General features: G+C 37.3%; 1 protein-coding gene across 1 annotated transcript in view; it reads right to left on the bottom strand.

Annotated features, from left to right (window-relative positions):
- Window positions 1-599: 599 nt before the first annotated feature.
- The window catches only part of LOC106118489 (NACHT and WD repeat domain-containing protein 2), a 45,746-nt gene continuing 34,312 nt past the window's right edge, over window positions 600-12,033 (bottom strand). The window contains exons 7-32 of the mRNA XM_013313149.1: window positions 11,657-11,767; window positions 11,247-11,422; window positions 10,504-10,658; window positions 10,223-10,426; window positions 9,792-9,931; window positions 9,499-9,610; window positions 9,315-9,413; window positions 8,888-9,057; window positions 8,488-8,651; window positions 7,799-7,962; window positions 6,593-6,762; window positions 6,017-6,236; window positions 5,668-5,880; window positions 5,523-5,583; window positions 5,087-5,239; window positions 4,726-4,913; window positions 4,378-4,507; window positions 4,075-4,190; window positions 3,838-3,992; window positions 3,419-3,637; window positions 2,867-3,071; window positions 2,435-2,579; window positions 1,977-2,139; window positions 1,740-1,871; window positions 1,127-1,351; window positions 600-776 (exon numbers count right to left, since the gene is read on the bottom strand). Coding sequence (XP_013168603.1) covers window positions 632-776; window positions 1,127-1,351; window positions 1,740-1,871; window positions 1,977-2,139; window positions 2,435-2,579; window positions 2,867-3,071; window positions 3,419-3,637; window positions 3,838-3,992; window positions 4,075-4,190; window positions 4,378-4,507; window positions 4,726-4,913; window positions 5,087-5,239; window positions 5,523-5,583; window positions 5,668-5,880; window positions 6,017-6,236; window positions 6,593-6,762; window positions 7,799-7,962; window positions 8,488-8,651; window positions 8,888-9,057; window positions 9,315-9,413; window positions 9,499-9,610; window positions 9,792-9,931; window positions 10,223-10,426; window positions 10,504-10,658; window positions 11,247-11,422; window positions 11,657-11,767 — 4,135 coding nt within the window. The 3' untranslated portion in view covers window positions 600-631. The remainder of the gene's footprint in view (window positions 777-1,126; window positions 1,352-1,739; window positions 1,872-1,976; window positions 2,140-2,434; window positions 2,580-2,866; window positions 3,072-3,418; window positions 3,638-3,837; window positions 3,993-4,074; window positions 4,191-4,377; window positions 4,508-4,725; window positions 4,914-5,086; window positions 5,240-5,522; window positions 5,584-5,667; window positions 5,881-6,016; window positions 6,237-6,592; window positions 6,763-7,798; window positions 7,963-8,487; window positions 8,652-8,887; window positions 9,058-9,314; window positions 9,414-9,498; window positions 9,611-9,791; window positions 9,932-10,222; window positions 10,427-10,503; window positions 10,659-11,246; window positions 11,423-11,656; window positions 11,768-12,033) is intronic.

Here is a 12,033-nt window from a genome sequence, read left to right as displayed (position 1 = left end):
TTATTTAGAACTTATCTAGCTTCCTTAATTCCTATACATATTTAATCAAAGACTTAACAAATCAGAAGTGCAATTTACTACAAATTACTTCATCTATTTTATTAACTATAGAAAACTGACGTCAGATCGAAAATATCGCTGTCTCTATTTCGTCAAAGAAATTGAAAGGGAAAGAGTCACAGCAATGAAGTTCTATAGTTCTTTTAATTTAAAGCGTACTAGCTGTTTCTCGGCTCTGTGCACGCGGAATTAAAAACAAACATAATAAGTAGCCTATATGTTCTTCTAGACTATGTTCTACATCTATGCCAAATATCAACGATATCTATGCATCGGTTTCGGAGATGTCTTCAAACAAACATCCATCCATCTAAACATTCTCATTTATAATATTAGTAAGACGTAACATAGTGAGATAATATGTTTTTTTTTATCATTTCCGCCACCTGAACTAGCCGAAATAGCGAAATGACGTAGACATCCGCAATTGCAAATGCGTTGCTACCTTAAATCGACAGAGGAGTCAATCGATCGCGTGCTCTCCTCCATCAAATCAACTACCCCTTCCCATCCTTTTTTTATAAGAAAAGGTTGGGAATGGAAAGTGGACTAGGCATCCAGTCACATGTGCTTATTCATGAGGATCTACAATGTTAAGTATAGTAAGACATCCATCTTGAGAGCCAAGAGCTACAGCTTTGCCACCGTCTGCGCTCGCCACGCCAGTCACCTCGGCGGGGGCTCGGTACTCCGCGACAGCTTTGCCGTCCACAGTTCTGGAAAATAAAAATCAATTTGGTTGAAATTACTTAAATGTGCTTGTGTTGGAACTATAGTTATTCCTGTCTCTCTTTCATTCACTTTGTTGAACAAGGACAACGATATTTGTTAAGAATTTCCTCCCATCTACACATATCTTTTACATAATCTGGATATTAAACATACAATCTCATTACTTTCTTATTTATGTCCCAATTATCTTTACCTCTGTCTTTACCACGATTAACATTTGGACCATAATTTTTTTGAATTTATAACCTACAATGTTTAAAAATATATGTACAGAAATCGACTCATCCAAAAAAGAGTTACACAAGTCTTATGTAGTCTATTGCAGTCTACTTACCTAAAAACCCTCAAAGTTTTCCTACCACTGTGATAGTAAAAAACATACTGGTCAGTAGAGCTGAACATTGTTATAATGGAGAAGACGCCCTCTGCAGCTCTTGAGATTAACTGCTGTAGTGATGTGCCTCGCTTCAGTTCGATCAGGTCGAGACCACCGCGTGACGGCGCGCACAATCCTATCTTACCATCTTTAGTACAAGCGCCGTTCCAACGTGGTACGAATCTAGAAAAAAAGTAAATAATAAAGCTCACTTTTTGTGGTCAGAGATGACAAACAACAAACGGTCCCCTAATTTCTTTAAAATAGAGAAGATACTGCTACACGAGCAAGTAAGTTAATAGATTACTGATATCTAAAATATGTTAAAAAAATCTTTGAGGATGGGCTGTACAAAAATAGGATATTTCATTCATCTCGTCCCTTCTCTTCCCAAGTCCACTTCATCATCATCATCAGCTCACTATATGTCCCCACCGAGGGGCTTTGAGCCTACCCTAAGTTAAGAGTGATTAGGCCATAGTCAACCACGCTGGCCAAGTGCGGGTTGACTTCACAATTTAAAAATTAGAAAAAGTATAGTCCACATTTTGTATACTAAAAATAAACAAACCTGACGTGTCTTTTAGTTTTTATATCAAGTATTCCCGCCTTATCATTGCCGACTACGGCTACCCAGTGTGGCTTGTGAGGTAATGCCACTATCGATTGCATGTCTTTAATTCCACTGTTTTTTACTGAAATCCTGGGAAAATTGGTAAATAACAGAATTATTAAGGAACTGTGGGAATAACTTAGCGCTCAATTAGTGATTCTGAGTGTTCCACTACAAGACAATCTTAAAATTAACCTGTGAAGTTTAGTGCCTGTCCTTGCGTGGAACACATGTAGGCATTCTCTGGAAGTTTTGTCTATCCCTGGAGCTACAATATGATGTTCATCTGCTGATACCACAGCTGCCTTGTACCCTGTGCCTCTAACTTCGTAATCTGTTGTGTAGATCCTCTCTCCATCTAAAGATAAAAGACCTATAAATAAGTATATCTAGCCAAAATGATGGAATGTATGTCTGGACATATCTGCATTGATATTCAAAGTGTGCTTAGTCAACGGACTAGGCCAACGTTGTCGACTAATGTTTAGTCATCCCTAATGCAGGGAAGGTTTTATCTCCTTGTTTTATATATTCTGATGAAGAAGACAAAACTAAATCTATTTTACTATATATCTGAACTAAAGATAGCAAGTTTAAGAACAGTTTATTTTTTTCTGGTAATATAATGTCAAGACCTTTGCAACCAAACTTACCTGGTATTGACCTGGCTATGATAACAGCCACGGCCATATTATCAATGTTATCTGTGGATACTTGCATTGAAATTGTTATAAATTTAGTTCCGTCATCTAATAAGAGTACTTGCTTCACGCCTTTCTGTTCTTCTTTGAATATCACCTATAATACATCAGTTCCAATTAATCCCCTAAACTCGTAACTATTAAGCAGCATTTTAAACAAAAGCTACTTTTATTCTAGAAGTTCCTCCACCATTGGAAGTTAGCTACTTATATCCTGTATTCACAGTTCTACGTCATATTATCTTACTACACAGATATAAAAGAAAGAAAAACACAGCACTGATTTATAAAAAAAAGAGAAAAGTATGGCAAAAGGAGCCAGCTCAGACTATGCAGAGATAACCTCCTTTGCATCCACCCTTAACATCTAAATTTCAATAATACCTGCTTTTCAGCAATATCCCATATCACGACATTCCCAGACTCAGCTGTCACCACGTTGTCACCAACTGGTGTGATGACAGCGTGTGTCACGATGGCACCGAGTGGGGCGTCAGCTAGTTGTGCCAACAGTCTGCCACTGCTGGTGTCCCAAAGACCCCAGCAACTTCGGGTCACTGTCACTGCTAGCTGCTTGTCTCTTGCTAGACTGAAAGAATAGACAAAAGTTATAAATCTTACTAGAAATTGAGAACTTTCGTCATTTGAATTTATTTAAATATATAAAGATAAGGGAAGGGATGGTCTTGAATTTGCTTTTTTATATTCCTGGGAATTATATATTAAAACATATTTGTAAAAGGCTTTAATGAAATTAATGTGCTTACATATTTGCCAAGACTCGTCTGCCATGAATTTTAGAACGTCCGTGAAAGCATATCTCTCATAATTTAAAATTACATACATGTCTCTTGAGCTATTTCAAGTGTGCAAATTTTAATCATCATTAATATTTCCACACTTATAAAAATTGAGCAAAAATTTTAGAAGGCCAACCTAATAGCATCAATGGGTAACTCCTGTCGATCGATCTTGTGGACCTGCTCAAAGATGTTATCAATATTCCAGATCTTGACAGTGCGGTCAATGGAGGAGGTGATGACGTTGTTCCAGGCACCCACAGTCAGCGGCTCCAGCTGCACGATCCTCCCGAAATGGGCGTCCAGGATCTTAATTAGCTTTGTTGTCTCCAAACTCCAAACGTACAGATTCTTTCTGGAATCAACAATTTAAGTATTATAACCACCGCTAGGCAGTTTGTCTGTGTCCAAAAACGTGAAATAAATATTCAATGATTTGTAGTTCAAGTTGATTTCAGGTGTCGTAAAAGATGATGAGTTGTAAACGGAGACGTGTGGTAAAAGGTGAGGGGTGTAGAGTTTACAAAAAATAATTAATTAATGTTATAATATTACCTGACTCCAGCCACAGCGTAAGTGTTATTGTTGCTGACCATGAAAGAATTAGACTGGGTCATCTTGGTTGAGATATTACGAATGGTGTGAGGAAGTTTTAGTACTATTCCTTCTTGACGTAGATCCTTTTCTGTTAGGACATCTGTTTTTTCCTCCTAAAGTGACAGGTAAACGATTAATTTATATTAGTAAGTATATTGAGGGTTTGTAGGAATTTTGGAGTAGTTCAAAACTTACCTCCTCTTCTTTCTTCTCATTCCCATCACTTTTTTGTCTCTGTCTTTCATCAACATGATTACCTCTTGGGATTATATTGTAGAAGTCCCAAACTACGAAACTGTAAGTCGTCGTAGCTGTAATTTGGAGAATATATTTATATACTTTTCTAAATAACTAGTTATAAACTGATGGCTAAGCGATTTCATAATGAAACCAGAATCAAAAGAGTAAATTTTGAAAGAAAACAGTTGTGTTGAAAATATAGCGTGTTCCATTTTACCTAATCTACGTTGTCTCTACCACTAAAGCAAATATTCTTACCGAGTAACATTCTATCTTTCTTTCCTCGTTTAAGTTGAAGCATGGCCTCTGCAGTATCGGTCTCTTTGTGGTGAAGTTCTTCCACCTTGTCCCAACATTGCTGCTCTTCGTTCAGCTCGAACACCGATATCTACAACATTAAAGACTTACTTCTTTTGTACCATTCATAAAGTAAGAAGTAATCCCAAATTCTGGTCGATTTTGTGCCAATAACTTTTCTCAATGATTTAAGATGTTGATATGAAAATTTTTACCGATACATCACTAGTGGGCCCCATATTATGATTTTGCGGTTTAATCTCTACAAAAAGACAAAACATGTTACTTGTGTTTTGTTTAATATTGTACCTGATATCCTCTTTCCGGGTCACTGCTGTAAATCTTCGTCCAATACTTGTTGAACGTCACCGCGCCTCTGCACCTCAGGGGCTGCATCCAGGTTCCATTCTTCTGGAACTGTACCAGCAGTCTGTCGTCATCCAGGTCTCCGCTCCACATTATAAGTACGAAGTTCTCCAGGTCTCTGAACTCCATTGCTGGAACAGTTACAGTACTAAACATAAACCTAATATAATTTAAACCTATACCAAAATGGGTCCACAACAGTTGAGTGCTTAAGAAATCCATTTCTGTAATTTTTCCAATTGGCAAGCAATTAAATAACACAAAATCAAACGCTAAATATGAAAAAAAGGTAGAGGATAATTACAGAGAATTTCCCAAGTGACGTCATCATATGGTCCGGTGTCAGGAGCTGAGACAGTCTGCTCGAGCTCTCCTCGCATGTTGTACTGCACCCAGGACCGCGGGCCATAGATAAACATGTGGTGATTCAACACGTACACACCGCGTACAGTTTCACCTATAACGAGAAGATAATGAATAAGAAAAAGAGTAGATGAAGACATAGGTCTTTATAATGATTCGGCCATAGAGTCTCTCTGTCTCTCTCTCTGTCTAGCTCGTATCCCACAAGGTGGTGGGTTCGACTTGCCTAATCAGTCTCTCCACTTCCATCTGTCTTCGACGTCTTAGTGTGAGGCTTGGTTCTTTCCATCTTGATTTGGGTCTGTCTCTAGATCTGCGATCACAAACTAAGTAATTTAATTTTAAAATATTAAATAATTACATCATCACATCATTACCTTCATCCAAAGGATTGTCGATGGTGACATATTCGCTTGTCAGCATGTTCAACAGCATCGACTACAAATAAAATTTAACATTATAAACATTAAATAACTTTGAAGCTATACTTAATTTCACTAACTACTTAATTACGTAACTCACCACAGAATTATTAGTTGATGCAGCAGCCCATTTATTATCTGGTGAGAGCTCCAAGTTTTGCAAAATTCCTTCCAATTGCGGACACAGATCGCGAGCGAGATCTGACGTTGATAGGTCCCAGGAGATAACACGGCTAGATATTGACACCACGTACCGCTTATCGGAGCTCAGACGAAACGCGAATACTGCGAACTGGTGACCTTCTAAGGAATACTGGAAAACAATTAAGAAAAGTATACATAATTTACAGAAAGCGGTGGTTACTTCAAACAAATACGTTATATGCGTTATGGCTTTCGTCTACGAGTCCGTTTTACTTATTTCCCAAAAGTCAAAGTAAAAGACACACCTTCAAAGGTCCCCCAGGTGTATGCAAACAGTGATGTGATGGCAGCAAAGCGCAGTGATTCTTCCCTACATCATGACACTGCTGCAGAAGTGACGACACGGCAGGATTGTTAGCAGCTTCTGGCAGCAGTCGGCCCACCAGCTGTGGTGCTAGCATGTCAGGATATGCTCCCAGGATCGCTCCACCCAAACGAAGAGCGTCTGCTACTAGCATAAGTTCTCTGGAATTAGGTATAAAGAGGGGTTATATAGGTTACTAATTATGCTATTACCCGATTGCTTTTAGTGGTGTCAAGGTTTAGCCTTAATGAAACAAGATACTTGTAGAAGTATGAGAAACTTTTATTTATTTCTGTAATATAGTGTCAGGATTATGATACGTTAAAACAAAGATGGGATGGGTGATTCTCTTTGCATAGGGTATTATAGGATAATAGAAGACCTACCTATTGAATATTTCAAAAACATTCCACGACTAATTCGAAAACGTTGACTAAACTAATCTATTTCAAAGGACAAGTTCATTGAATTAAGCAAGTTTAAGTAATAAATCTTTGATAGCATTGTACCATCTTACCTTACAGCATCCTTGCTAACATGAAGCTTTGCATCTTCAAAGTCTGCGAGCACAGCTTGCAGGGGACAGCAGTTTAACTTGGCATGTAACCATTCGTAGTTGAATAGAACTTCTGCGTAAAGATCTGTAAAGCGCTTCGATCGGACCAGATGGAAAGGAAGTTCACCAAACTGGAAAGGTAAAGATTTATTTCTTAGTTGTCGCAGTTATAGTTTCATGGTAAAAATATGATGCTCTTAGTGTTGATTTAGATTGAGAAGTCTTTACTAAGGGACTGTTTAGGTTGAATGGTGCTATTAATTAATTGCTTAGTTAAATAATTTGAGACATATTTACGATAAATATCTTCAATTAATTCATTTAGGAAGTGTAAAGTTCTTGTTTTATTAATAAAAAAGTTGTATACAGTATGTTCTAGTTTTATATAATGCCCATATACAGCATGTTGTAGCAGAAATGTGGAATTTCTTACTTTATCGCTAATGTTTATGGAACACGAATTAATTATAGCAAATTAATATTTCTGTTATTGTTGGTTGAATTAAGTTAGTTGATTTAAGAATTGTACACTATTCTTCCAACGATCTTAAATCTGGCAATTTGTTGGGTTTATAAGTATTTTTATAGGTTTGCCTTTTGTTTTTCTATTTTTTTTTCTATGAGCCAAAGTTTCGACTTTCAGGGGATTTAGACATATAGAAATTTATTGTCAGTTCCATGCATTTTTGAAGTTCGTTATGGAATCGCTTTACAGCGAATGCATTTTGTCTTAACTTGTCTCAAAATGTTGGGATAACCCTAAAATCCGTCGGAACCCAGAGTGTCGGAGGCTCAGATGTCAAGCATTTGACTTGCAAGCTACAGGTCCTGGGTTCGAATCCCGCCCTGTACCAATGTGTTTTTCTATTTCCGATTTACATATTTACATTTATCCGACGTTCTTACGGTGAAGGAAAACATCGTGATGCAACCTGCACATATCTGAGAAGAAATTCAAAGATATGTGTGAAGCCAACCAACCCGCACTTTGCCAGCGTGGTTGACTATGACCTAATCACCCTTTAGTAAGGGTAGGCCTCGAGCCCCTCGGTGGGGACGTATAGTTAGCTGATGATGAACCCTGAAATTCCTTTGTTTGGAAGTCTCCCAAATTATTTAGATTTATGGTTACTTTCGTTTCAACAACAGTATCCAATGCTCAATCACCTTCCTTAAGTTGTATCTTTTTGAAGACCCATCGGTTGATGTAAAGACTAACGGTTGTAAAGGGACCTTTCTATCAGCGATGCCCTCTTTATCTGCCAAGTTGAACCTGTGCCGCTGGATCTCTGTGTACTTAAATGGTTTCGGAATACCACCGCCCCAAATACCTGCAAGAATTTTTATTAACAAATGAGGTACAGCTAAACAAAAACGCATCGTGCTGCTAAAGCAATTAGAGTCTTTATATCGTTCCCCTTACGGAAGATTTCATATGAGAAGATAAGTGACTCATTTAGCGGTCAAACAAGGGTAGTCAGACCAAATTTTACTAATCTCACTAATATTATAAATGCGAATGTTTAGATGGATGGATGTTTGTTTTAAGGTATCTCCAGAACAGCTGAATGGATCTCGATAAAATTTGGTATATGTATTATATATAAAACAGTCAGGATGAACACACAGGCTACTAATTATGTTTTTTTTTATTCCGTGCGGACGGAGTCGCGGGCGACCGCTAGAAAACAATAAATATTCCGATTTTCGATATTTTCCTTTCAATTTGACTAGGATAATATATTTCATTTAAGCTTTTCTTCTAATATATTTTTAATTACTTATAATGAGTATATCGAAGCTTATTCATTTACGTTGAAATCACTAGTAGCATAAGATATGAATAAAAAACTCACCTAAATAATAATCAGCAATCATAGAATGGAAGTACATGGCCATATTCATGTTCTTGAAGTATCTTTCTCTTGCTGTGTCTCTAAACTGCCTGTGATACCAGTTCATAACAGAGACACCATCCGCTTCCCTTTCCGACAAATAATTAGGAAGATCGTTGCGGATTCTGTAAATAAAATCATTTGACAGGTTCGTAAAACGAATTCTTTAACATAGAGGCTTGGTAAGAAGACAGTCAATAATGGGAAGGATCGAAGGAAGTATTGCTAAATTTTGTGAAGGAGGATATGTTTAAGAAAGAAGTGAATTAAGATATGACAGCTGATAGAGATGTATGGAATAGTACAAACAGTGCAGAAAGGCCATAAGGAAAAATCTAAGAAGATAAAGTGTTTCTTATACCTTGTCCACAATAACGGAGGAATTCTTCTAACTGGTGGCAAGTGGTATTGGTACACATCATCAAGGACCTTGTCATCCAGTGAAATTAGGTCTTCTAACTCAGTCTCTGAGAGACCACTCCTAGCTGCTGTGATGTAAGCCAACGCATGGAATACTAACAGACGACCGTGCTGAAAGGAAACAGTCAAAAATATAATATACGAAACATTCTCTGGCTCTCTCTTTTTAGCAGTACAACCTACGTCTCTACAGAATACTCTACAGTAGAGATGAGGCCTCTGCCTACGTCTCTACCACGGATCACCAGTTGGCTTGGCCAAACGAACCTCTGCCATCCACTTTTCGGTAGACAGAACGTGACAGCTGTAGCTAAGACAATTTAAAAACTGGCAACAAGATTTCATACATTTGTATATTGCAAGAATACCTGTTTCTCAATTCTTTCAAACAGCATCATAATAGAATCCATAACTGTGGACGCAAGATGTGTGTCCTGAGGTTTGGTATAACTCCTCCATCGGCATACCTACAATAAATCACACGTAAAGAACTATAAGTAAGCTTTAAAATTTACTAAGCATCTTATTGTGATAAAAAGTTGTACTCCATACCTCAGCAAAAACCAATTTAACGAATATCGGCAACGAACATTGTCCAATCGCGTTTGATACAAGTCTCCATTGGTAGTTAGTTAAATCTCTAGCTGCTGATGCCATCCATAATCTAATAAAATAGCCAAAAATAAATATTTGCATACATTTGAAAAATTGTGCAAGAGCTAGAAAATATGAAAACCATAATATATGTCCCAAATCCTTCCATTACGAATGACTGGACCTCAAACAAAGCTAACCTGTCTCGTACGAATTTTGTATTTTAATTTAGCTATTGTTAAGTTATTTACTTCAGAACTTGCATCGCCAGGTCTTCTCCTAGAGCTTTCACTTCTAAGAAGTTATCTTCAGAGTCGATCATACGTCGCAGCACATCGTACTCTTTTGATACTTCTGGATTAGCTTCCTCGCAAGCGCAAGTCACGATTATCTACAACAATAACACCTCATGACTAATCCACAGGGATCGGTTGTTAGCGTAGCAATCCATTTCCAGTTCTTGGCATGTTTCTCTCCCTTCTTAAACATGTGTACATCAACACATAATGCATCTTGATTTTGGATTCTCTTGATAGGGTCCTTCTAGGGAACTTCACTAATCTCCTCGGTAGAAATCCTTTTAGGACGACTCCTACTACCACTTAGTTTTGCGACAAATTTAAATAAGTATACCAAGAAAATTATGTTTCATATGTTGAAAAGTTTAGTTCGAAGATCTTACCTTGCAATGCGGCGGTAATCTTGTCGGCAGCCAAGAGACCTTATTATTTTCTGTCCCTATTCCCGTCAGCTGGTCTACTGAATCCAAGAATAGCAGTAATGGCTGCTGTTGCGTTGCCATCGTCAGCATCTGCTTGAAGTGTGCTGTTAGCGGCACCAAGTCATCCGGGATACTCTCAAAGGGTAATGCGAAGTTGTATGAAATCTGTGGTAAAACTTCTCACTGTTATCTTCTTATATGTTACTTCTGGAATCAGTTCAAGATTCTAAAATTATAATTACCTGTTGACAGATCGATATTAATGTCGGAGTAAGAGCGCTCGAGTCGGGAGTGGTTCCAAGGAACCTAATCACATTGGTTGGTCGCACTTCAGCAAACCATGTAGCTAAGGACATCGCCGAACTTTTTGCTAGGAGACTGGTTTTTCCACAACCACCTGTAAAAAAAAACGAAAGAGAGATACATTAAAGCAAATTGAATAATGAGGATATCAATTTTTCGTATTTTTTTCTTAATATTCAAGTTACATAGATATCAAGATCTATAATATAACTCTATGATATTAAATAAAATATTATAAACGAATAATTAACTAAAATACATTATTAAAAGGAGTCCCTTTAGGCAAGGTTCTGAAGATACTGGCAGCGTTCCCCCTTTGAATAGCTATACTAGCACTTTGTCCGAGGTTGCATTCATTTTTTTTCTTATTTCAAAATATCATATCAAAAATCGTGGTTTAATTGGACAGCATTCTTAAACATCTGGTTCCAAACGACCATGGAAGCATACTCGAAAAGCAATATACAAGTGAAGTTATAGATTACTAGCTGTCGCCTGCGTCTCCGTCCGCGCGGTATTAAAAAAACGTAATTAGTTGGCTACGTGCTTTCCCAACTCTACTATATATGTATGCCAAATTTCATCAAAATCCATTCAGCTGTTCTGGAGATACCTTCATACATCCATCCATCTAAACATTCGCATTTATAATCTTAGTAAGATTTATCCATTAGTATTTTACCTTCGCCATAAAGCACCAAGGGTTTATCAGAGCTGTTTTTCATGTAATTTTCAATGAAGAGCAGGTCGTCTTCTCTACCGTGGAAGACCTTGACGGAATTGTTACAGGCATGCAGATGCTGTAAGATTTCTGTCACAATCTGGCCTTGGGCGCTGCTATCTTCTTTACGCATGGCCCTGGGAATAATACTTTATGAAAGAAGATTATCAGGTAACAGATACTTACATTGATTGTTATTTGGGTAAACGATTAGTGGTTCTTGTCTTGTGTATAATGTTTGGCAATCAGACTCATTGATTTCCATTTTGAAGTAGGGCGTTGCTAAATACTCAATATGATATTTTGACTATCATTTTTAGTCATAGAACAGGTGATACAACTGAACTTTTACCTTTATAGATTACAATTACCTGTCAACTAGTTTGATAATGTTTTTGTAGAAGTGCGAGATAAAATGATTGAGATATTCGCCGTGGGTTTCCGTCTCCAGACCTTCACGGCCTATCCATTCCACTGTATACCTGAAAATCATAATTAAAAGTATAAAGAAAAGGATCCTACTATCTCTCATGCTGATCACCAGTCCCAGATATGAAGAATATGAGAAATATAGACAAAGAAACAAAGAAAAGTTTCCACAAAATCTTGTTGCTTATAGCTTAGCAATAACTTAGCACTTCAACAAGAAAAATCATTATTATCAGCTTATATCTTACTAATATTATAAATGCGAATGTTTAGATGGATGTTTGTTTGAAGGTATCTCTAGAACGGAGCAAGGGATCTT

This window comes from Papilio xuthus, unplaced genomic scaffold, assembly GCF_000836235.2.
Source record: "Papilio xuthus unplaced genomic scaffold, Pxut_1.1 DF827570.1, whole genome shotgun sequence".
NCBI classification, from domain to species: domain Eukaryota; kingdom Metazoa; phylum Arthropoda; class Insecta; order Lepidoptera; family Papilionidae; genus Papilio; species Papilio xuthus.
This window is presented reverse-complemented; position numbering and strand designations above follow the sequence as displayed.